Source organism: Coccinella septempunctata, chromosome 3, assembly GCF_907165205.1.
Source record: "Coccinella septempunctata chromosome 3, icCocSept1.1, whole genome shotgun sequence".
In the NCBI taxonomy this organism is placed as follows: Eukaryota; Metazoa; Arthropoda; class Insecta; order Coleoptera; family Coccinellidae; genus Coccinella; species Coccinella septempunctata.
Window position 1 is genome coordinate 28,798,993 of NC_058191.1, and position 27,527 is coordinate 28,826,519.

Here is a 27,527-nt window from a genome sequence, read left to right on the forward strand (position 1 = left end):
AAATAAAAAATGGTTACGGAAATAAATCTGAACCATTTTTCAGCCATATACTTATGTTTCGTTTCGTTTCTCCAATGCCGGAGTCACCTTCCACCAGTCTTGAACTTCAATGAAATTTTGTCGAAATTCTAATGGTTGTAGCTCAGCCATCTTGAATATTTTATGAAATAAATTTTTTGTAAAATGACTTATTTTGATGACTTTTTACCTTCTGTCAAAAAAATCCATACCTTTGAAAATACTCTAAATACAGGGTGAGTTTTTGACTCGTGTAAATATTTCAACAGTAGATTCTTGAGGATGAAAGAAAGACTTTTTTCTTTTATCATTTTTTCCGAATCGGTTGTTGAAAGGCATTTGAAAAAACATTAAAAAAATTTTATTTTTAGGTTTATTTCATGAAGGGTTATTTAAATCGAATAAATTGAATTTCGGAATATAATTCTTCATTTATTTGATCAATCTTTTTTGAACGCAAGATGGTTAACCCACGTCTTCCAGTTTTCTCATTATGACCATTACGTATATTATAAGAATTCAAGAAATTCAAAGAACACAACTCTTGAAATTAAGTTGGACGATAATCTAATGAATATTGGAACGTTTTGTAAAATGAAAGTATTCCTCATATTTTCTCGCACAATGAGCCGTTTTCGAGTAATTTGATGTTCGAAATTAAAAAGTATCTGTAAAATTTGATACTTTGGCTGAATACAACTCTGTTTAAAAGATACACAGATGTGTAGTGTCACAGATTTATCTGGTTATTCTGAAGGTAATTTTTATTTTCCAGGGGTGGCATAGCACATTATGAAAACCTAAAATAGCTATATCTTTTTATCAGGGCCGAATCGAAAAAAATTGTATAGGAAAAAAATGTTTCTTTTGACCTCAAGAATCTACCGTTGAAATATTTGTACGAGTCAAAGAATCACCCTGTATATCTACATGTGTCATGTCATTTTTTCTCCCATACATAGTGTATTGAACATCCGCTTTGACGTCCGGCCCCCCCAAATAAACGGCCGGACTTAATACTATAACTTTATCATACCTAGTCAAATGACAGATGATTTTTCGGATATTATTAGACAATAATATCAATATATAGATAACTTAGGGAATACCCGTCGAGTACTTGGGTTTCAGTTGATTATCCAGCTCATTTCCGCAACATGTCCCCACGTTGTGAACAACTACGAGTATCCTCGTTGAGGTAGACTTCTCAGGTGCAAAGGAAATGGTGGGGCAGGAGGCATTCACATTCACCTGACTATTATTTGCTTGACTATATCGCAAAGACCATGAGAGAATCGGAATGTTTGTACTCCGCGCTGCTGCTTCAGTGACTTTACACCGACAATTTTAGTGTTACGTGCACTGTGTCCCGATCGTTTTTAATAAATACGCTTAACGATTTAACAGTCATTGGTAGTCCCACTAGGAATAATAACCCAGTTCTAACCAATGTTCCGTGCTGTGTGTATATTGATCTGATAAGATCATCCTTGTTTTCAAAATAACCAAATACAAACTGACGTAAGTGCTTATAATGCAGAATATCATCGTAATACTTTTTCATCCCAATCGATGCATGGAATTTCATAACAAAAACTCACATTCTTCTCACAACTACCATTTATATTCGCACAGTGCCTTTCAAACCAATAAACTTTCATTCCTTTTATGCTGAAGCGAAAGGTAAACTGTTATTCATATATGAAGTTCGGCCACAAGTCTCGTTATGTAAGTGGTAGTATCGCATTCCGGCTTAAGTTATTGCCGAAGCTACTGTTATAACTCGAAATTCCTTGAATGTGCCCGCTCTGGAATGGACAGAGTTGTCAATTCCTGGCCTGAACGTTTCAAATATACACGAAGAGTCTTGAACAAAATATTATACATGAGTACAAAAGCAACCTTCATAATTCCCTCATCTCACAATCTGCGATTCCAATGGCCGGCATTCTGCGAAAGTGGTGAAAAAGGTTAATCCTTATCTGCATCCCATTAAAACCGTCGAATTTTTGCCATTTTCCGCTCTATAATATCAGTATAAAAAGGAGGGGTTTGTCACAAATCTCTAGTTAAGGAAAACTCAAAATTGAACTTAATTAGGTATATGCCTCAAAACTTCTAAAATTTGAATACAAAGTTTTGTATTCGTATTAGGCCCCAAAACTCCGCAAGCTTTTGCAAGTGTTAACCTTCAGCTATGATATCGGGTTTTTGCTTTGAAGAAGACAATGGCCATTTTATGCGGCATTTGGCAACTGGCTTATAGAAATACGACAGCCTATGATAATATGATTGCTGAATAATGAATACATTCCACCGAAAACAAAGAGAAATAGGAAGTGCCGACCGCAGAATTATATTATTGGATTTTTTCTTCACAAAAAGGGATTTCGAATATCCTGAGAGCAACTTGCTAGTGTTAGATAAAGCTGGACTACGTATAAGATGATACCTATTCAAATTGTGTCTCAAACTTTTCATATATCTAGTATTCATGCTCCATTTTTATCTCAAATGAATCAAGTTCTTTCTGAAGTAGAATCGATTATGTGGTGATATTTTTTGTTCATTATTTCTTATAATTAACCTTTGGAATCGATCAGAAGAAAGAACTTTACTTTTTCATACATTCCGAAAATATCAAAGTACCCAGCACTCAACTATTGCTTACTATAGCCCGCTTTTTTATTTTCTCTTTTGCTATTGAGTATTAATTGAATAGTTATTACTTATTTTTTTTTTTAAATGGCTCCCAGCTTTGATGTAAAATGTCTCCAAAGCCTTCTTTGGGGAGTCCTCCTTTCAACAGTTAGTCAAGCACGTGATAATCGATTGAGCCAATTTGAAGATTATCCCGGTCGCGGTCGGACAAACAGACAGATATAAGGACATACCAAAAATTTTAAATATCAAAAAACTCAAAAAGTCAGATATTCGAAAATGACTCCAATATTATTCATTAGTATAGATTCCTATGTAGGTAACACTGACTATCCTGAAATTTTTTTCAGGAAGTAATGAAGATAAATTGATTAAGTTTAGTAAAGTTTTTTTTCAATAAAAGTATCTGCCTTGTTTTTAAATCGAATTAAAATGTGAGGAATTATTTCCAATACCTAGATTCATACTATTTAGATAAAAAAAATAATCTCTAGTCGAATAATAAATACTTATTTGAACGACTGATGAAAACCTGGATGTCATTCTTCAGATAACAGACAAGTGTAAGGATATAGCTATAACATTGAATTGAATTGATTTTTCAGTTATATTCATGCACTCAGACATTCCCAAGTTTTTCGTTGAAATTTTTTGGGCATAAAAATATGTACCCATTAAAAATTCACAAAAAATAAACTTATAACAATTTCTAAGGGGGTTAGAAATATGTAAGTACAGAGTACCGGTGACTTATGTGAGATACAATTATTTTTCTTTTCAGTTTTTTTGGAAAATGTTGGACAAGTTGAGACATTCTTTTCTCAGCTATTCTTGACTCTTCAAGTCTCTAGTTCTCTGAAAATGTATTCTGAAATCTGTGGAAAAATTCAGATTAATGGAAACAGCATACGAAAAATGTAATGTGATTAAATCATCTCCTATCCTAAAAACCCAATAAAATCAGATCATTATTGCAAATCTTTAGCCACCTGGAATTCGTGAATTTCGATGATAAGATCTCTAAAACCAATGAAGTCTATCCACCAATATCCAACAAAATCTGTGAGTGAATTTCAAAATACGAATTATTCTCTCAAATTTATTTTATCTCCCTCAAAGCAAGCTCCTTCCCTAATTCCCACTTTTTTTGGGAAATTCGCTACTATGTCCTCTAAACATTATAAATGTGAATTTCAGATTTAACTCTATTTTATTCTCAAGACAAATAGAGATGTTAACCCGTAATCGGTGAGTTACAATTTTGGTTACATAAGAAGTGACGTGGAGTCTCACAGACTCCTGCCCAAAATTTTTAACCATGTCAAATATGAGATGTTCTTTCCGAAAAACAACTCCTTATGTGTCTATTCGTTATTTCAAAACATGTTGATTGACGAATTCGTTAGAATCAGAAGTAAATAGACTTGTGACAAATCATTTTTATGAAGGCCTTTTCGAAGAGAAAAACTTGAAGTTATTTGAAAAATAATATATAATATTTCTTTTAAAATCAACTGGCTAATTGAATGTAGCTTTCGGATTCGTCAAGAGTAATATATAAAAACATAAATTTTTGAGGCACTGAAAAACAACATACAGAAAACAAAAAAGTTCAAAATATAGACAAATTTCAATACAATTCAGGAGACTGGGAGACTCCACCTCACCGGTTACGGTTTAAGTCTTCGTCCACAAGTGTGGCCACAGTTGCAGAAATTTCCTTCTGCTTCCTCGGGCTAGAGAAATACAAAATATTCCCTTGTATATCATATAAAATTGTAGGCAGATCTACCGATTAACTTGAGTTATGTTTGGAATTATTACAACAGCGAACATCTGATAAGCACAAAAAATTGAAGAATCCATAAGCAGCAAAACAGGCGTTTTTGAAATCTCATTTTTGAATAGACGTCCCATTTTTTGGTTGAATTATAAAGGGAGAAAAAATTTTGTTCTTCAACTGTGAGAATTAAAAATAATTTATCCACTAAGAAAAACTTAAAAAAAAATTTTTTGGACACGAAATTTCATCTGTGAAGAACTGCTTCATGAATGCTCGATTTCGAAGCAGGCGTTACCTTTTGCCTTGGCCACACTATTCGCCGGATTCTAATCCCATTGAACATCTATGGAATATCTGATAAAGCCCAAAATCTTCATCTGTAACATCCTCCACAAGCTACAAGGTTCGAGGTGCATCAAACAGACTTTGACCATCTTATTGTCTCGTCAAACACACTACAAATTTTTTTCGTATTAAATGTCAATAAAGTTAATCTCACATGTTATCGTTTTATTCGTGATTACGAAAGCCCAAAGAGCAGTTTTTAAATTTTCGAAAGAACTTGCGCCTTCGCGCTACGTCCGCTTTTTTATCATCAACATCAACTTCGCCTGCTTTCAGTGTCGTGTGCTGCCCCAATTTTCACGTCTAACGGAAACAATTAAAAAAAAAAACCCTCTAAGTGCAAGTTAGAACGTTTTCACTTTCCGGTGTGGCTGAAACTACAACAGGTGTCGACCTTCACCTGGCTTCTGATATCGATTTTTCAGCGTTGTAAATAGGCAGACTGGCTGCCCGAGTTTCGTTGAAGGTTAGGTGTTTCATAAGTCTGTCTTTTTAGTGTACATTGTGCTCTTGTTTTTTCGTTTACTGGCAGTGAAAACTCTCAAAAATGGTTCGAAATTAGTTAACATAAATAAAGACATTTTTTTTATTCGAATAGTTTCGATAGGCATAGGCATTATTTTGTTGATGAGAATGAATGATTGATTGCACATCCCACAGCTGATAAAAATAGGTCAAATTATGCCACAGTGATTCCACATGGTTTTATAATCATTATCTTCCCTAGTTTGAGTGAAATTCTCTACCTCGAAATAAGAGTTCTCACAAAATAATACATGATGCTCATAACTGAAGATGAATGTACCTTTAAACTATTGGTTAGGTAGTTTGGGATAGCTTCAAACGGAATCAAAATTTGAATGTTTTGCTCAAACGTCACACGTCACGTATTTTTACCTGAAATTTTAAGTATTTATTTATACTGTTTCAACTTATATCTGTCAATCAATACAGATTCGAATATTACACATGGTGATTCGAAGGCCCAGGTCATAACTTTGGCAAGTAATAGTTCTAGTTAACATAGGAAGTTTTTTAAGTGAATCTCAAATCCCTTCGGAAATACAAGCCGTTTTTTTTTTTAAATTATTTTTATAAATTCTAAATAGGATGGGACAATAAGCGTTCGAATTTTGGAGGATGTTGTACCTACTACTCAGAGCAAACATTTCATAAGTACAATAAGTTGCAAAAAAGGAGTTCGAATAAAGAGTAGGTATATTGATAACTTTGGTCCTGGTGAGACAAATATTGTTGTGTCGATAAATTTGATGTGAAACCTAGCGGTTTTCATGAAAATTTCTTGTGGCAAAAATTGAAAAAATCAGGAAATGGCTCTAGTTATCCCCTATCCTCATTGGTGTAGAAGTAAGGGGCGACTGAAGACACGTTACCGCCGAAAACGACGCCAAAAATCATGAAAATATTGGAAATCGTTCGAGTTCAATATACTATTTACAAAATTCAAACCCTTATTATACAAACTAAACTCGTCTTGAATTTAGTCAGTGTGAAGTTAGCGGCCACTTTTTTCGGAGATACCAGCCGTTTCACCAGTGGCGTCGGCTGAAACATATTTTATTATAACTTTTGACTGGAACATAGTTTTCATATGAAATTTGTAGGGACCCTCTTTGAAGTCATTTCTAATGGCATATCTTGATATCTGATTAATTTTTACCCCAAACTGTGAAAATATCTTAACTCGTCCAAAGCTACATAGCTTCCGAAAATTATTTTTCCAATATTTCCGAAAATATAGCAATCTCAGCATTAAAATAACGTTTTGAATCATTTACAACTCTCAAATATTAATTTATTGATGATACTATGTCATAATCAACACAGATATTAATTTTCAAAATAATTCATAAAGAAACAAAAAAGAATAATAGCTTATTAGGATTGTTCAATATGTGACCTTATTTTTTTTGCATTGATGTAGGGATTCAGATTGTCTTATTGCCTTCAGGAGTTCATTGTAGAGATGGGCCCCTGAGTACCTACGTCTTCATCTGTCGTAGTTTGATCGAACGTTTTTGTTAAACTTGTCTCCTTGTGGGATAGTTGTGAGGTGACTTATTTCACATATTTTTTCCATGTCTCACGTACATAGTACATAAATAATAAGCATTTTGTGATATGGACGATCACGAAATAACGATTAAATCCTATAGATTCCGAAATCTAGTAAGGGTATCTTCCAAATTATCTCCTGAATTGAAAGCCGTTCAGTTTTACCTATCTGCATTGCTTAGATTTACTACATCGAGACAAACTGAATATGGCATTATATTAGAGAATTTTAAACAGAACTTGTTTTAAGCAACGAATTAGAAGGTATCTGTTTTCAAATGACCTTTGAATATAGTGAATGTAGGGGAGTACCAGTGTCATGGATATTTCATTTCTAGATAAGAAATCGGTCTGTCTCCGATATACATGCGGTATGTGGTATGTTGTATTTTAATTTCATGATAATCCATATATGAATTTAAAGCAGGGAAAGTATCCCTTACTGATTCCTTTTTGAAAGTGAGGAGCTTATAGAAATTTTCTATCATAAGAATTAAATCGAACACGCATTCAAATGTTAGACAGCCAGATGTAGAAACATCCTTTATTATAATTTACGTTAGCGAACAACTGGAATGTTGCATTAGTCAAATTAGCCAAAATTATCAGAGATAGAAAATATGATTGATTTGTCTCGAGAAAGTGAGAATGATTTTCCATAATGAATTGTGGAGCAAATCCCAAATATAAAATAATTACTTAATTAGGCGCGGGTACTGAAATAATTGCAAATTTTTCAAATCACGCGGAGAATATTAGCCTATAAAACTGAAAACACTCTATTTAAATAAATCAGAAACGATAAAGATCATACAGATAAATATGATAAATGTGAAGTTTATTAATTTGAACTATGTAGAGTATCGATCTTTTGAAAAGTTCAGAATTTAAGGAATGACAAAAATATATAAAGCTATAAGAATTATAGGTAGGTAGTAGGTACTGCAAGAGAAAAGCAAATAACAGTTTTCAGTTTTCGATCGAATATATATCGATCAGTAAATTAATTGCTTATTTTATATACTCATGCCATTTAACCGAGTATAACTTTTACTCCCTGAAGAAGCTTATGTGAAAGCGAAACATGTACGGTGATGAAAAACCGATTGTTTGTGAAAATCATGTGATTACAAACCTGATCTTATTATTTCTTACCCTATTAATATCGGACAAACTTGAATTTCAGTACTTAATTTTCTGGGTTTATCTATTCTTTTGAGTAGTTTATAGAAAAGCTTCATCATTAGGTAATTCTTTAGTTGGTTTTTGCCATCCAATGAGAAATAATCTATTATGGTTTGACATAACAAAAAACTTTAATAGAAATTAACAAAGCTAAACGGCGGCCGGCATTATATTATTCAGTTGACTGTAGAATATAAGAAGGTCAAATTAAAGTTTCTGTATTTTTCAATGAATTTGGTCCCGAGACTAAAGAAAAGCTTGGTAGTGGCTGCTTATTTGGAAATTTCATGCTTAAACCTTTATACTTACTATATAATTGAGCGAAAAAGGCAAATATTTTGGAACTATTGTAGAATGGAACAAAAAAAGAAATGATAAAAGAAACTGTTAACATAAGGATTAAAGAATAAAATTGGGAAATTTGGAAGAACAAGATTCCACAAGAAATGTTGCTGGAGATAGAAAAACTACAAATTCAGGTATTAGAGTACATAGTTATGGAATTTAAGACCTTACTTTTTGAATAGTTATTATGAATGAGTTCGCTAAATGTTCATCTATTAAAAATATCGGTGCATCTAAATTTACCTTGCTGAACTGGGTCAACTGATAATAGCATATGTGAGCAATAAAAGTAATATTAACGAGCGTTCAAATAAAAACGCGATTAAAGTAGGCCATGGAACTTCTAACGAAAGGTGGAGCCCGATCTGGAAATCAATTGTTAGATCCGTGAAACTGTTTAAATTGTTATAGCCCAGAATGGAAGTGAATTGAAAATTGATCTTCGTGCTTTGTTAAGTTGTCTGATTTTATGAAAGTAACTTTCCGTAGAATAATAAATTTGAAGTGAACTGTGCAATTTTGATAATCTGTATTGCTACCCTTGCAATTCAAGAACTGCTCAAAAAGAATTGTCTGTGTTTCATGGGTTATTTTTACAACTTATTATTTTTCTTCTTACAATATCCCACCGATAGGTTCAACATTTTCGCACTCTTGTGGGATTTTTTAATAATCTGCAGATTAGGCATTATCTTGCATGAATATAGAAAAATTAGATGATTCAATCTTGTTCTGTCTTATAATTTTAAAGCCCTAAATACTAAATACGAAGCAAATTGATCGATTTCGTTTTGTTTGGATAGCTTTGCAACTAATAAGAGTCTCCTTTCAATCATTTCATAGTGAAAAGATTTTTTCTGTAGTTATATTGCCTTCGAAGTTTCTATTTTTCTCAGCTATTTGAGCTAAAAAACCCATCATTTATGTTTTAAAATTTGACCATCAATAATGCATGAATATAAGTTATAGTTTTTGCGTACTACCTAATTACCTTCTGTAACAATTTTCATTCAAAAATATAAAAGCTAAAAACCTTAGACGTTTAGAAAGAGTTCGCTTTAATTTTATTATAGCAATGAGTAATCAGAATTTTCATATGGAAATAAATTTTTGTCAAAATGAAAGGATTCATAGACATTTCATGGTTGCCACTTTTTCAGCAAAATGGTAGGTTAATGAGGTGGGTGGGTCGAACTTATCCATATATTGTTCTTGTATTCATTTTTTTTCTACAACAAATATCAGCTCATGCATTGTTATAATTTGCTGAATATGCTACATATTTACAAACTGTAAAGTGATTATCCTCACTTTTGTTATACTATTTGCTTCAATAATAAGTAATCCAGTAATCGTATTTGTTAAATTTGAGGGAGTGTTCGTATTCCTGTCTGTATACATATTTTCAGGAGGATAAATTTATTTGGAATGATTTGAGTGTCGAGCAATTCAGTTCAATTTGAAAATAAACTACTATTCACTAATATTTTGAACCTGCAGAACTTTCTTGATGTTTGATACAAAATAAAACTTCTCTCCTTCTATAAAATTTTTTGTCATGCACATGAACTTCAATTCAATTTAACTGTGAAGCTTATTTTTATGTCAAAATTTTATTATTATTTTTCGAATATACAAACGTTAATCACTCGTCTTTCACTCTTTCGTTCAAAACACACAATCAGGATTGTATGATCCAGATTTATGACATGACCTTTGTTGAATATGAAATATAAACCTTGACATTGTACATGATATTTTCGTCAATGTGCTAGGATATAGGTATAACTTCGAAAGAAATTCATGCTCAACTTGATTTGTTTGTTGCAGGAGATGATGATTGTATGCTTTAAGTCGTCCAATGAACAGTTATTGATTTGACCAACATGCTACTCAACGGCTCTGGCGATTCCACAGATATGGATTCTTCGGTAGAAAACCGTGAGTGATTTGCAATTCAAATTTGTTCTGATAAGGTTTTATCACCAAGGCAATTAGCATTCTCTTAGATACTTTCAAACATTTCGTGCACTTAACTCAACCATGCGCTCAAATTGGTTTGATCTTAATTCTTATCGAACAACACAAAAAAGTTGGGCTTTCAGAACAAGCGAGTGGTGAAATGTATGTTGTTTCTCCCTCAAAAGACTTGGTCAGATGATTAACTCTAAATAATAAAGGGTGCCAATCCAAAATGAGATGATATCCGTATAGCCACTGCGGACGTTATGTGAGATTTGTAGAAATCACGTATTTCCTAACGAACCATAAAAACAATGTACATTTTCTTTGCGTATTGTACTTCCTGCAATATTTTCCCACCTACATATATCTTTCTCGTTGTCAAAATATACTAGGAGAAATACATAATTAAGAACTAGGACTGTCAGTGTCAGTCAGTGCTGACTCGACTGTATCTTTTGGTGAGCCTTGATTGATAGAGATGTTACTTCGGAGAGATTGAAGGAAGCAGAACTAAGCATAGGCCGATAAGCCACCTTTATACAACATATACAGGGTGTCTGTAAACAAATGTGAAGGACTTAGGGAGATGATTCCTCGATGAAAATAAGCAGGGGTAGTTCCTATTAATTTTTTTTCGAAATCGACCTCCCTTCCAAGATACAGCCTTTGGAAGGCGATGACGAGTTGACAGTTTTTAATTTTTTTTACGGGTTCTTAATTACACTGAGTCATAAAATTATATAAAATATGAAGCACTAAGTAAATGTTACTCACACTATTTTTTTAAATCTCATATCCTTATTATTAGGGGTTGAAAATAAGAACCCCTCATGATTTTCCTTCAAAAATTGTTTTCGAGGGATATATTTTCGAAAAATAAAATTCTCTCATGGTTTCCATTCGATTTTAGAGAAAAAAATTCTCTTACAAAATTTGGATACAGTCTATACTTTCCTCCACCTTATACTATGAAATGGAATGAACACTGATCAGAACTACTTGTAAGTTTTTATTTGTTCCGAGGAAAGTATCGACCTCGGTATCGACTGTATCGAAATTTTGCAAGAGACTTTTTTCTCCAGAATCGAATGGGAAACCAAAAGAGAATTTTTTTTTTCGTAAATCTATCCCACGAAAACAATTTTCGAAGGAAACTCATGAGAGGTTGTTATTTTCAACCCCTTATAATAAAGTTATGAGATCTAAAAAATTGTGAGAATGACATCTAATTAGAGCTCCATATTATGTTTAGTTTTATGACTCCGTGTTTCTCAGAACCCGTAAAAAAAATCAAAAAACGTCAACTCGTCATCGCCTTCCGAAGACTGTTTCTTGGAAGGGAAGTCGATTTCGAAAAAAAATTGTAGGAACTACCCCTGCTTATTTTCATCGAGAAATCATCCCCCTTAGTCTTCCGCATTTGTTTACAGACACCCTGTATTATTTTCATAGCTCATGCTTCAGTTAGAAACCATTTCAAGCAACCTCAATAATTCAATCAGCCTTCATTCAAAACTCACAACTTGGAATATAAATAATTTCAAAAACATGTTACAATAATAAAAAATAATAATAATTCATTTCATATTTGCTTTACGGCATTGGTAGGTAATGCGATTCGTTTGATATGGGCTTTGTTTCATAATAATTGTCACTTTAGTTAATTATGCATCAATAATTCTCTACCTAAAAAGTTAAAACTGCAATACAAAAAACTTTTTTTCTACAAACGTCAAAAAATGACAAGGTTCACGCATTGACAACAATATGCGAAGTAATCCTTTTTTTCATTTTCCTTCGTTACCATGACACCGTGCGCGAAGTAGTGTGCCAAATATTTACTTCGCACACTGCATGTAAACTATATGGGATATTTATATCTTAACCTTTATGTTCCTCAATCAAGCAAAAATCCTAGGAATCATTCATTCATTAATGTATAACAATTATTAAAGCTTTCAAATTGTGAGAAAATTTAACACTACCTAATTTCATTTATTATTCACAATGTTAACATTAATGGTGCAGCCAGTGCATGAACCAATAATTATGTATTCCTAAACCAGATAACTCAGATTCAGCTCGTGATATCGTAGATTTGGGAGTTGGATAGGACTATCCATTTTTGATTTGCAAGCAACTGCCGTAGAGGTGACAGCACTTGATCCTGAAATTTCAATACTCTTTTGCATATTAAGCTGAACATGTTACTTATTTTAGAATAATATTTTTGACGTTTGTAGAAAAAATTTTGTTTGTATCTCATGCGCGAAATACTTTGCTGATCTCGACTATTTTTTTAACTCGGCTGCGCCTCGTTAAAAAAAATCAGTTCTCGATCACCAAAGTAGCATTTCGCGCACTAGATACAAAAACAACTATTCTCTGTACACCACTACACCAGTAAATTAATCAATTATTTCATCAAAATCAATTATACTCACTTTTCTCTTATTCCCAATTGAAAATTAAGAAGAATATTGAATTATTGATGTGTTAGACACTCGACGAAAATCTATAATTAAACTTAAAAATGGAATTACATGACATGATTATCACTAGAAGGAGTTCTTACCACTTTACACGTGTTTATAGGTTATAACTCTATTATTTTCAACTGTTTCGTGAAATAATTGATGATGGAGAATTTGTAGTAGCATTTATGGAGCTCCTTCCTTCATATCGGCTTATTATTACATCCAAAGTTTCGGCTATCATTCTCCAGCAGGGAATCGCTTGATATTTACCGAAGAAGGTTTTCTTTTTGTTACACGTCATTCGGAAAAAAAAAACAGATTAGACAATATCCTACTACATTACGTCCACCCACCTGTAGAAGCTATTTTGACTGCGAAACATGTACGTTTAGTCGTAAAAAACTCATCCTAGTGAAGAACATTACGTAATTCAGTTTCCTTAGTGAAGTGAGCAACGAGCTCATTTATGTTTTATCCTTTGATAAAGAGAGAGAGAGAAAATAACTTTCATTGAACCATAATTCAAAAGGCTAAAAACTGAGCTTTTCCTAAACATCAATAATATTTTCAACCTTAGTAATGAATTGGGAACAGGTATACATATATCTACCTTCGGCAGAAAAACGATGCATTGTTTCTTAACAATGAAAGTATTACTTTCGCCATACCATCATTGCAAAATAAGTCACAAAATACCAAAAAGCATCCATGATAGAAAAATCCACAGAGATCAACTAAACAGTCGATTATTCACGTCGGGTTTCATAAAACTTGATCAGGGAATCAACGCTTGATTGACCAGCAAACGTGAATTTGTTTTCAATCGATAATCCAGTCATGATCATTCAGAATATCATTCTCGCATCAAATTATGATGTTTATACGTCCATTAAATTATTCTCAATAGCATGAAAAAGTTTCAGTGATTTCGTTTTAGAAATCAAGTGACTGTCAAATCGTTGATCGCACAATCAAAGTTTCATGAAACCCGCTGCTAGTTTAGTTAAGAAGGGGGGTTGCTAACTCAAAAATGTTGTTGTTGGTTTGGAAGTACTGATTTCAAGTCAATAATATTTCTTAACGCCCATGCAGATATAAGATTACTTTATGTTATGTCTGTTAGCTGAATTTGAGGCTTGTGCTAGTCGATTTTATGAGATTATTATCAGGAGACATTTTTGATGTGGAATCAGAGATCGAATCAACTTTCAGCCAATCAGACGTGATCTCCAAATATCGATATCGGAGATTCTCGCTGTTGAAAAAAAGTTATTTTGTGGGAATCATGAATGAATTGAGAGAAAATTAATCGATTTCCCATGGAAGCAGCAGTTTTGCATAACATGTAGGAGGAAACTGCTGCCTTACACTATAGTCCAATAACTCCTTCCACCGGAAGAGTGTCATTATTATACTCCGCATAATATGGCTCTTTCGTGAGAACAATTCCAATTTCACTCCTCAGATACAATGTCCTCCACGATTATCGTTCTTGGGATGAAATGAACACGGAGTTGAAAAACCTCTTGTGGGAATTCTTCAATATTGAAATGCAAAATCTGAACTGGATGGAATTCGAATACTGATTGGAGGGATAGATAAAACTTCCCATCTTATGATTGAGCGGATGAAGGACAAACAAAATATTACTTCCCTACTTTCAATAAATTATTGCCTATTAACAGAAATATGTTCAAAAAAATCGAGCAAATAAGAAAAACCTCACAAATAACATCTCTCTTCCTTAATAAATTTTGTGTTTCAAACCAAACCACATATTATCGCCTGAGTCTTCCTTGACTTTATTCAAAATCACAATTTATCTGACAAAATTCGAAGAGTTGGAGTAAGACGCCATCGAGATCATAAAAAACCAAAACCAATATTTATAATGAAGCTCATCATATTATGTATTATCTATTCTTTTCGCTTGATTAATTTATAGCAGTATTTACTATTTTTTGTCATTTTTTCTTCTAAAATTTGGCAAAATTGGATTTTGGGGTATGTAACCCATAATTCTGGCTCAATGTCACCTTCACCCTTTTATAGCATCTATATATCTTTTCACCTTAACCGCATATTCTTATTCTTCCATTCGAATACAGATGATATGCTGGAAGCTGACAGTCTTGGAATCGCTGGGAGGGTTGCCGACCTAGAAAAGAAAGTTATGGAGCAGGGGGAAGAGTTGATGTATCTGAAGTCGACGTTATCAGAGGCCCTAAAGAGGCTTTCATTCCTCGAAGGACCAAAGGTACACTACCAGAATTCATCGCCTAAAATTTCTTCGATGGGAACACCCAAAGAAGTCTTCAGGCTGAGGGCTCCAGATTTTTCTCCTTCTCATGCTACCGATAATAGTAAAGGTAAGAGAATGTACAATAGTTGAAGGGATGATGATTAAAAAATTCAATAAAAAAGCCCATATATATAGGTACTTATGATATCTTTTATATTACTATGAAATGAAAGGATAAGACTTACTCTGTATTCAGTTTTTATAAGATTGAATTCGACTTCGTTTTCTAATAATATGTTGTACTTTAGGAGCAACAAAGGTTAGGAAGGTTAGGAAGACAATTCTCAGAATTATCTGATAATGTTCCCCAAATTTCTGTACTCAAATATAAACATAAATCATCACTTCAAACTATCAGATAATCACATTTCCGATAAAGGAAAATTATGAATAGGGAAAAAATCAAATGAAAAATATTAACAACATTTCCTCTCATCAAATACAATTTCTATCTGCCGTTATCTGATAATTAACGGCTAAATCAGGAATTCTTTCTTATAATCCATCTTTATGTAGGTATTTAAGTAATGATGATTTCATCCATGAAACCGGTTAATGGTCATTGTTGATATTTATCATCAATACTTACATTATGAAGCCTTACGATGTTTCAGAAGTGAGAGAATTTAACTCAGGAACTGATCAAATCATCATTAAGTATACCTATGGAATGTACAGGGGGTACATTTCAATATCGATTATCAAACCACTTATATTCAATGATTTTAATCACAGGAATCCTGCCTAGTTTTCGACCGTAGCAATAATTTATGAAAGGACAAAAGTTCTTGTACCCAAAAGTTAAGAAGGATGCTATTATTTCTGTGAAATACTTTTCAGTCTTCACTGGACTTTTCATTTTTACTCTCTTTATTTCTGAATATTTTTCATGCAATGTAATTAATTAGAAAAGTGAAAATTTGGAAAATAATTTGGTACAACAGACCCCTGTTTCACCTTCTAGGAAATGATTAAGCTAATATACATATATATATATATATATATATATATATATAATCATTATCCCAAATTACCTTGCGGTGTATGGGTTATCCTTGCATTACAATTTCACAATCGGTATATGTAATTCAATTTTTCAATTATTGATTGAATAAACACTCTTAATAAAATCCTTCCATTGTTTTCTATCTACTGTTAGCACTTTGGCCTCTTCCACACTTTTTCTTCTCCGGTTCACCTCTTTTTTAACGCTATCCATCCATGTTAGATGTGGTCTTCCTCTTCTAGGTTTCGTCTCCACTTTTGCCTCCCAAATGCGTCTTACTTGTCTATTTGTTCCCATCCGTTGTAAATGTCCCCACCAACCCAACTGTCTCTCCCCGATATAATCATTCAGTGATTCCACCCTCAACTGACTTCTGACTTCTTCATTCCTCCACCTGTCTCTCCTGGTCACCCCCTTTATTCCTCTCAAAATTTTCATCTCCATAGCCTGCAATCGACTCTTCTCTCTCAGGGTTGTTGTCCAGGTTTCGCATCCATATGTTAGCACTGGTCTAATAACTGTCTTGTACACCATCATCTTAGTTTTCTCGGCTATTTCTCTCTTCCTGATGAAGTTCTTATTCATGGCGTGGTAAAGTTTGCTGGTCTTTTCTATTCTATCATTCAACTCTCCTTCCTGATTTCCCCTCCTATCAATACTGACCCCCAAGTAGATGAACTGTTCCACCTGCTGTATCACCTCTCCCTCTATTTCCACCCTCACTTCATCCTCCTCCTCTGAAACTCTTAGTATTTTTGTCTTCTTTCTATTGATTTCCATACCATACTTCTTCAATGTTTCATACCAGATATCCACATTTTTCTGTATTCCCCTCTTACTTCCCGACATCAGCACCACATCATCTGCAAACGCACATTCTGATATCTCTATCCTCTCCATCCTCCAGTGTCCTACAAACAATTTAGACATATTTTCCTTGCATTCTTTTATAATTTCATCCAAGAATATTATAAACTAATATACATGATGTTTTCTAATTGAATGTCATTATTTGAGGATATTGATCTATGCATGATTTTGGTTTAAAAACCGCACTGTGAGGAGGTGTAGCATTTTCTTGACCGAGAAGACAGATTGAATACATCTTTCTTCATCTGGAAGTTGGGGTTCTTTATTTTGATCATTTCTTATTATATTTCCCTTACACAGAATGAAAGAAAGATTCTTGCTGTTATGTTTTCAAAGCATAATGCATGTTTTCAGCTAGACCATCGTCCATGGATTCTCCTCGAAGGGTATACAATTCATGTCTACCACAGAGAAGAGCAGTCCACTACCAATCTACAGGAAGTTTGCACAGCGACAGCCAAAGTTCGAGTAGCGTTTCACCAAGTCCTTCTCCATCACCGTCCATTCCTTTACCAACAAAAAAAATGTCACCCATGCGACAGAGCCCGGGAAATAGAACCAACTTGAACGGCAGCCAATTGCACAAACGCTGGAGTTCCACAGGAGATTTTAATCAGAATACAGCTACGTCACCATTAGGATTGCAATCGAAGTAAGAAGTTCAACTGTTAGATCATCGTGTTCATTCTTTATTCTTTATCATTGTTCGTCAATGGAGCATGTACGTGCTTTGTCAGTAAATTAGGCTGGATTTAATTCATTTTGCTGTCACTTCGAGGCTTACTGATTCATTTATATTCTTTTGTTGCAAGCTTACGACCGTAACAGCCATAGTGAGGATTGAATGTACTGGTTAATAATTGAGGAAAAAATGTAGTAACCAATGAAATCGGCACAGTAATTTTATTTCGTCATTTTTAACAATTCGGTCTTGATTAGAAACGTTGACTTATCTCGTTTGAATAGGAAATATTTTCCTTCATTATTCTTATTATCCTGTCGAAGTAAGCAGTTTATGGATTAGATATTGGTGACGTAGGGGGAAAGTGCATAAATTAGAAGGCTGAATTTTCAACCTTTCAATATTGGTCTTTTATCACCACACAAGTTATTCTTGGCATTTCTTTTCGAGTAGAGAAATATTCGAAAGAAAAGACAAAGAAGTCATAAAGCTATCTCTAAGACATATGAATTATGATGGTTTTTACCGAACATTGATGCCCTATTAATCATTCGACAGATTTTAGATTTTGAGAATAGAACCACCCTAAACTAACGACAATAATCTGATGCACATATAATAATTACATTCTGAATGTTAAAAGCTGAATTATTTGTGAAAATGAATCAATATGAATCAGTTCATTGAGTTTTGTGAAATCAGGCATTATTGCGCCAAATATGTACCTATGTAGTAGGTATGGCAAGTTTTAAGATGAATCACATTACACGAATCAAATGAAAGCGAAAACAATAAAGTGAAACGGTGAAAGGTGAAAACTCACTGTACAAGGAAGATGACAATTTGTTGCAGCAGCATATGGGTTTCTTTAATACGCGGAGAATTTTGAAGAAATCTGAAAAAATTATGCAGTTCATAATTCATTTTCTCGAATCTTTCTTGTAGAGTGATTCTACTCCACCCCCTGCACTTTTCATTGTCCTGGTCTCCATTTTTTCCTGAAAATACTCACTATTCGTCCAAAATTGAAGACTTATTTTAAAACAGATAAAATGACGAAAACATGTGGCATTATTTCAAAATCGTAATGATAGTAATAAAACAATAACTGAGTTTGCATGTAGACATTGAAGTTCAAAAGTATCCAAAGCATTTGGTTCATTGTGCACTTTGGCTGAGGCTGTGATAGATCACAAATATAAAATATTTGAAAGCAATTTTACTTGAGATCTGTATTGTAGAATCTAGAACTGTTGATAAATATTGTGAATCTTTTTTTTATGAGGATGTTTCATGTTTCACCAACTAGGTAGTCACAGTTGGAGAATTGATATTCGGAGAATAAATGTATCTCAGCCTCGGCTATATCTAACAGAGCAATAGTGAAAACCAAATGAGTATCATTCTAGATGTCGTTGTATGAATTTCTAATTCTCAACTTGGGGTTTTCTAGGGGTTTGTACTCAACCGTGTCCTTTGTTCATCATTCCTTTAACAACCTCCTGATATGAGGTGGCTAATTGCTGGCGAGAAAGTTGCGAAGGGGTGGCGAAAATAGAAAGAAGATTTCTGAATTGATGCCGATATTAAATGATTTTAAGATTTGGTGAAATCTAAGGGATATCTTGAAACATCGCTTAGGTTAGAGTAACGGGAAAATAACTATACCAAAAATGAACAAAAATACTCAAAAAATCGGCTAATAAGCGTTCTGTTAGATTGGTCCAATTCACCCATTCCATAATCTTCTGATTTTGTGTTAAATTTTCGATAAGTAAGTTTTGCTTCTTATTTTGATTTTATGATTTGCAGGTTTACCAATAAATCATTCCTGAATCTGTATACGAAAAGTAATCAGTTTCCCAATCCTATGAAACATGGGTAAGTCCAATAATCACTTTTTTCAAGATTATTCGTTCAACAACTGTACTCACGCATTTCTTCATTTCAGGACCAGGGAAATAACATACAATGAGGAGTTCAGTTGTTTAACCATGTACCTGAGGAGCAAGCCGATCAGTCTCTATCCACCTTCAGATCTTTCAGATAATTTTAAGCTGACTAAAGTTAATACAGCGCCACACCAAAGACTGAAATTAGATTGGGTCTACGGCTATAGAGGAAAAGACTGCAGATCAAACTTATATTCTCTACCTACTGGGGAAATTATTTATTTCGTTGCATGCGTTGTTGTGTTATATAATGTTGAAGAACAATGCCAGAGGCATTACGTTGGTCATACAGATGAAATTAAAAGGTTGGTAAATCTTTTTTCATTGAGCAAACTTAAAAACCTCATATATTTTCAATATGTTTCATAAATTTACTAGGTATACCTTTTCTACTTTAAATATTCCATACTATTCTTCTTATTATCCAATAATATGCAATGAGATTGAGTTCATACCGAAGTATGTATGCAATACTGCATACTACAGCCTCATAAAGTTTTTATAGACGGCTCAAAGTACCAGAAAGAGAACATTTGCTTCTCAGTGTGACTTAACCAGCGTGAGTGAAAGGGAAAGGCAACTTCCACTCCTACAGTGCCTACAGCGGTCTCGCAGTAGCTGCATACGAGTTGGAATGCAGTGATGTGATTGTCGCAAACTTTCATTTAAACTCGATAAATGCTTGCTTCTTCGTAAGCACTTTCAAACTTGAATGAGAAATGATGCCTGTTCGAGGAGTATTTATTCCGAATTTTCGAGCATGATTTGTGTTTGCTGTCAGAATCATTGGGAAAGAGTATTTCCATATAAGTGCCCAAAATTTAGCATCATTTGTGGGATACGATGTAGGGGAAACTGTTCACTTTCTACCATTCTTCAAAGACCTTAGCAAAGTTCAGTTCCACCATTGAGTATTATATAACTATATTAACTAACACTTTGAATACTCAGAGGTTCCACGAAGTCCAAATTGCTTGGAACAAAATCCCACAGGCAGAGAGAGACATCCATTTCTCATTTTGTCGATGCCTAAATATGTATACCTAGCGTCGGCAACTTGAGATCTTGTTTTGCAGTAAAAATAAAATTTCTCGTCAATATTTCTGTTACATTCTTGATCTCAGGCCCGGATCTAGGGGGGGGCAGGCGGGGCGCTTGCCCCGGGCGCCAGCCTAAGGGGGCGCCAAATTCAACCAGAGGTTAAAATTTTTTTACTTTTGATTTTCTCGGAAAAAATTAATTTCCTAGTGCTAAAATGGAAACTGTAGAATTGAAACATGATAAACCATCACTATGCCTAAAATCTTTAAAATCAATGAGGGATAAATTAACTGCATATTATTCAGTCATCTACGAATGACCGCCACACTTGGGTGAAATAGGTTTAAAGATCTGATATGTTTACACTGCGTCGCAAGCAGTAATTTCTTTTCCTGGGGAATTGCCGACTCATCGCCTTCTCATCTGGAACTAAGGGCCAAAATTTCCGATTTTCTATAGACCATAACATAAAAACTAATCCTTTCAGTATAATTCTGTTTGCATATTCGTAATCTATGCCTTAGTGAAACACCAATTTTGGTGGAAATCGGTAAGATCGACGTACCGAGTTTTTCACCATAATTTGAGCCCCCCTTTAACTTTGTTACTAAGAGAGGTACAAAAAAATGTTTTATACAAAAGTTTCACGAAATTGAGTTTTTTTTAAATGTTTTCACAAAATGAAATATATACGAAGTGGGCGGTTTTCTGAAGAATATTTTTGGTCTCCGATCAAAACCGAATTCATTCTGTACGCTAATTCGAGGGCGTAGAACACGAATATGCAAACAGATATTTTTAAAAAAAAATTACTTTTCAAGTTTTGGTCGATGGAAAATCGGAAATTTTGGACCTTCGCGGAAAAATTCATAAAATCTGAACTGTTCGAGATAGATGAATGAAATGTGGATTTTTATATTTGCAAAGAACCAATTCATCACCAAAAAAACAGCATATGACTAGTGCCTTTTTTCTAGCTGCTACAGCTCCTTAAAGTTGACCAATATTTCCGAAATTTTGCACTAAAAGTGATTTATTCCTCAAAATACTGATCCTCCAAAAATCTAATTGCATATTCGTGATCTACCTTGAATTAATATGTAAAATGATCCGGGTCGATATATGTAGTTAAAAAAATTAATTTTTGTTCGGAATAATTTCGTTCATGAAGCGCGGGTAAAAACGATAGACGATGGCGGGTTGTAAACGACATTCTTGTAAATACAAACTTTTTAATTTTTTTTATTTATGCAATTTTTGGGGGTATTTTGGGAAAAGAATAACTTTTAATGGAACAATAAAAAAAAATATCTTTTGATGGAACAATGGGAAAAAATATGAGTGTTTTTTCCAAAAGTAGTCATCTTAGGAAAAATCTAATTGCATATTCGTAATCTATACGACCTCGAACTAGTGAAAAAAATAACCCGGGTTGAAAGTGATGACGAATATGCAATTAGATTTTTCCTACGAACCTTAGAAGGGGGGGGGGGCGCCATCAGGAATATTTGCCCCGGTCAGAAAAAATCGTAGATCCGGGCCTGCTTGATCTGAGCATGCCACATCCCCAACTATTTTAGTTGAAGAAATGATTTTTATTGTGTTAATCTAACACTCCTTCAATATATGATATTCAACCATAAATTTTCGTATTTTCAGCTTAGCTATCCATCCAAACAAAATGTTTGTAGCAACAGGGCAGTGTGGAAATCACGAGAGGAGAGACTCTAGAGTGAGTATGACCACATTCATTTCAATAGGAAATATTTTCAACCTAGAGATTTTTCCGGAAACGATCAGAGATGAATTGAAATTTGGTTAACAAACAAAGACATACTCTATAGAAAGATGGACGAGGAAAACACAAAATTTTTTCTTTTTAACACGACAATATATGGCGCCAAAACTCTCATATCTTTCTTCTCGCAGACGTAGGGGATAATCATTGCGACAATTAATTGAAAGATTTTCAATTTATTGCCTGATGAAGGGGTCTATCCTAGGCTCCGAACGGCACAATGAGTATTAATTCATTATGAACCAAATTACTTCAGATCCATGACATATGTCTATGTAGAATTCAACGAATGTTGCTGTTCATAACAAACTAACCAACCACCATCACTCAAAGTATCAATAGAAAAACCATTCCGTCGAGGAAGAGTAGATGCTGACTACGGTTTGGGAATTATTTAACTTCGCCCGTTTTATGATTCCGATATACGGGAAATGGTTGCTGCCATGAATTCGAACATTTCGTCGCTCTCCCTCCACGGTGTCATCTTCGTTAGGAAAGTAAAAAGAGGGGGCCATCGATTGGTTTCATTTTCGTGGATGTGGAAGTTCTGTTGCTCTGAAGCGGCTGAATAAGAGCGAAACCAAAGATTCGCCTCTTTGGCGAAACTATGGTCATAAAGTAAGTCAAGGGGTCTGTTCTGTGACTATGGTCACTATCTACTCTCCCTCGATGGAATGGTCTTTCTATTCATACTTTAATACTTTTGATAGTGGTTGGCTAGGTTACCTTCGTTTATGATTCACCTAAATAATCTATAAAGGCATTATCCATTTTATGATCAATGATTTATAACATCTCCACATTATTCTTTAGACAACATTGTTCCAAAAAATGCTTCTGACAAATGGTGTATAACTTTTCAACAATAAAAAAGCCAGAATTGAAAATTTCAATTTCGAAAGTTCATTTTGCTTCTTGTACTGCTCGTTTTTATTTGGTAATTTTTGGTGGAAAATATATCTTTAAAAATAACTGTAGCATTTTCTGCCTTTTCGATTGTGATGGGCTTTGCCCAATCAACTAAATTTTTCATGAGATATCTTTGAAAACCACATACCGATAGGATATATAGGATGTAAAATTTCATTGAAATTTGAACTCAGAACTTGCAGAAAAATCATGAAAGACTTTTCCGACATTAACCATACCTACATATGTAATAGGATATCTGGTAATTTTGACAATTATTCATTTATTTTCAGCCTCATATAAGGATTTGGAATTCTATTTCCTTACACACACAAGTAATCATAGGTATGAATTACTTTGAAGTATCCGTATGCTGTCTTTCATTCAGTAAGGGCGATGGAGGTTCATATTTAGCAGCCGTGGATGATATATCAGAACACATCATTTCAGTATGGGATTGGCAGAAAGGTGAAAGTGGATATAGAATAACCGAAACTAAGGTGCCTAACCTTCCAAAGAAATAATTTATATATCTATTAAAACATTCGTTAATTGTAAATAACTCGTAAAGTTGTAATATTTATTCTAGTGTTCTGTTGATACCATCATTTCTGTTGATTTCCATCCATTGGAGCGTGATGTAATAGTGACTGCTGGTAAATCACATATTGCATTTTGGTCGCTGGATGTAAACGGAGTTCTTCATAAAAGATTGGGTTCATTCGAATCCAGAGATAAGCCAAAGTATGTTACTAGTATAGCTTTCCTGCAAACTGGGGAAACAATAAGTGGAGACTCAAATGGTAAATCAAATATTTTTAATTCATATCCTGCTATTTACAATCCCAGTCGATGATAATTCTGTAGTTTTGGTTACCAACACATACCATATGGTATCACAAGAATCTAAGTCCTCCTTCACACAATCCGGTTTTTACCTGACGTCGTAAGCTTCACTCATAAATGTGACGTGTGAAACGGAGTATATCAACTTTTCTCTACGTCTCTAGCTTGTTTTTCATTGCGAATTTCATGGTAATGGATCACTACATTGTGAAAAATATAGAATTATTAATTTCTCCAATAGAGATATCTTCTATGATGAGGGACAAATTTTCGTTCTACTACAATTTTCAAAGTTCGAGCTGCATGGATGGAAATTTTCTCAGAATTGAAAGAAGATTTTGAGAAGATCGGTGAGACGGAAAATAAAAGTCAATTTTCACACGATTCACCACTGAAACGCGATGTGATAGATAAAAAAAACCTGACGGATAATTTTTCAGCAGGTTTTCTTCGGGTAAAAACCGGATGGTGTGAAAGCTGATTGAAGTGATATCGGTGTGAGTTACAATAATCGAAAAAAAACAAAGATCAACTAGAATAAACCAAAAATGTAGAAAGCAGCTTGTAGAAACCAAATTAATTGCAGGAAATTTAGCCATTTGGGGACGAGGTACGAATACCATATTGAAATTATCGAAAAATATTCATGACGGTGCCATTTTTTCAATTTGTGTTACAAGAGATGGATGTATTATAACCGGAGGCGGCAAAGATGGTAGAATTTTGAAGTTCGATTCCAGACTTCAAAAATTAGGATTCGATAATCAAGTGAGTGCTAGTGATACATATTAATTAAAATAGTGGGTTGCTGAATCCAAAAAATTTCATTGAATTTAATTTAAATTTACAGTAGGTAGTATAAAGAAGTTAATTGGTATAACTCCAATGATATACCATTAGGTAATTTATGTAGAATGAAACAGAATAGAATATACTAATATTCAAGATTCAATTGAATAGTTGATTCCTAGTCAAAAAATAGTGTGGGTCTATCATATAGATTTCGAAGGAAAAGAACTAGGGACTTTATCACTATTAATTTCAGTTCAATAGATTTTTCATTCATTTGCAGATAGAAGGACATTTTGGGGGTATAAGAGTAATCTCAGAAGGATGGAGTAACCAACTCCTCATCGGAACAACAAAAAATTGCATACTGTGTGGTACCTGCGAAACGGGTTTCCAACCAATCATTCTGGGTCACACAGATGAACTTTGGGGTCTTGCTTCACATCCGAATTTACCACAGTTTGTCACTGCTGGCCACGATAGGGTTCTTCAACTCTGGGACTCATTGTCGCACAGTATTTTATGGAGTAAAGATATTGGAGTGAGTTTGATTTTTATCCTTAGTTTTATAGATGAAAAAATCCCATAATTGCAGGAACAAGTGCATTCGTTGTGCTTTTCTCCCAATGGTACGTATATCTTCGTTGGTTGTTGTTCAGGAAGATGGATGGTTTTCCATTCACAAACCAGAGATATGCTGTGGAGGGCCAACGATGGTAACGAAATAATAACTGTGATTCAATTCTCTCCCAATGGCAAGCTGTTCGCTCTGGGATCCAACGATAATAATATTTACATCTACCAAGTCACAGACGGTGGTTTAAAATATAGTAGGATCGGGAGATGTACTGTAAGTGGAAGGTATCATTTTAAGATCGAACAATTTCAAAAAACTTCTTTATAGGGTCATACGAGCCCGGTTTGTTTTCTGGATTGGTGTGAGGACAATGTAACCCTCAGAAGTAACTCAGCAGATCATGAAGTTCTTCATTGTAAGTATTCTTCTTTTTCATTACTGTAGAACCTGGACCAAATAACAGACCATGCTACAACAGACTTGATAATGTCACGACCAGTTTTATGATGGAACTCAAAGTCCTTTCAGTTTAATTCTTAACATTCCTTCAGTCTCAGTTTTGTTAGGACTGAAGGAAGATTTAAATTTGATTATGAAACTGGGTGATAGGCCATTTTTTACGTGTTGCTAGGCTATATAACACTGCACTAAGACGTGGTTGCATGGTTTGAATCAGTAGACTTCGCCAACAGGATTTGAATACACTGTATTTTTTTTTTACTTCAGGGAACACGAGTACATGTAGGCAGATAACGCAGATATCCGATTTTCGTGATGCCAAGTGGGTGACAAACAACTGTACAGTCACATTCAATACAGTTGGAATTTGGCCTGAAAACGCGGAAGGTGGAAATACCAACTGTTGTGATCGCAGTCATGATCAGGAATTACTGGTTACTGGAGATGATCTAGGGAAGGTCAAGATTTATAATTATCCAGTCAACCAACCTAAGGTGAGTTGATGAGGAAATTACTATTGAAGTATCATTTTTTCAAAGAATGCGTCGCTGATCTTCAGTGGTTAAACGACAATATTAGATACCATACAAGGGGTTCCAAAATGGTCACAGTGAGATGGTTACTTTTTCTCACGTCTCATTTTGGAGCTACCTGAGTTGAAAGAGTCTTTGAGAAATTATATATTTTAGCTGTCGACGTATGAGAATAAAAGTTTTTGAAATTGTAGGGTGATTGTTAATTAAGACAATAAGTGATTATCGCGGCGTTTGAGATTCCGCATGTTTCATGTGTGGATGTCAAACAGCCATGATTTATCTGTAGGTTATAGAATGGTTTTTTTTATCGTCCTCAGTAAATGAAAGGATATATAGAAAGTTGATTGAAAACGGCTCTAAATCAACCATATGTACCCGAATGTAAAAAAAACTGAGCATAAGTTCAAAATCGAAAAGCATATATAATGAAAGAACGTCCTATTTATGCCTATAAAATTTTTTCTGCGGAAAACTTACAACAAATATTCAATTTTCCAGTCCCTCTGCCACGTTTATGGAGGACATAGCAGCCATATAACCGGAGTCAGATTTCTGCATCAAGATAGAATTATCGTATCAATTGGAGGAAGGGATACAGCAGTATTCCAATGGAGAGTGTCATAAATAATTTTTACCGTTTATATCTTTTACTTGTTTCATGAAGAATGTGTTGTATATTTTTGATATTCATTCGATGAAAATGTAGATACGTATTTTAATTTTTCTATGTCGTCAGAACTATTGTTACACTATGATGAAGTAAAATTTTTTTTTACTTAAGTAATAAATGAATTCCTCATTTTTTACCATGTCTCGTAATAATGTAACTCAGGTAGTTGCTCAGGTCTGTAGATTTCTTATTGATTAAGAGAAAACAACAAACAAAACATTGTTTAGGCTTCATT

At 34.0% G+C, this 27,527-nt stretch overlaps 1 protein-coding gene across 1 annotated transcript; it reads left to right on the forward strand.

Annotated features, from left to right (window-relative positions):
* Positions 1 to 1,136: 1,136 nt before the first annotated feature.
* Positions 1,137 to 27,395, forward strand: LOC123309499 (echinoderm microtubule-associated protein-like 2). The gene is made up of 15 exons (XM_044892655.1): positions 1,137 to 1,539; positions 10,244 to 10,354; positions 14,964 to 15,224; positions 17,388 to 17,685; positions 19,528 to 19,596; positions 19,667 to 19,972; positions 22,368 to 22,440; positions 23,709 to 23,915; positions 24,005 to 24,218; positions 24,848 to 25,029; positions 25,334 to 25,591; positions 25,646 to 25,900; positions 25,955 to 26,042; positions 26,354 to 26,580; positions 27,121 to 27,395. Exons 2-15 carry the CDS (start codon positions 10,300 to 10,302, stop codon positions 27,244 to 27,246), a joined length of 2,619 nt encoding a protein of 872 aa, XP_044748590.1. The 5' UTR covers positions 1,137 to 1,539; positions 10,244 to 10,299; the 3' UTR covers positions 27,247 to 27,395.
* Positions 27,396 to 27,527: the final 132 nt, after the last annotated feature.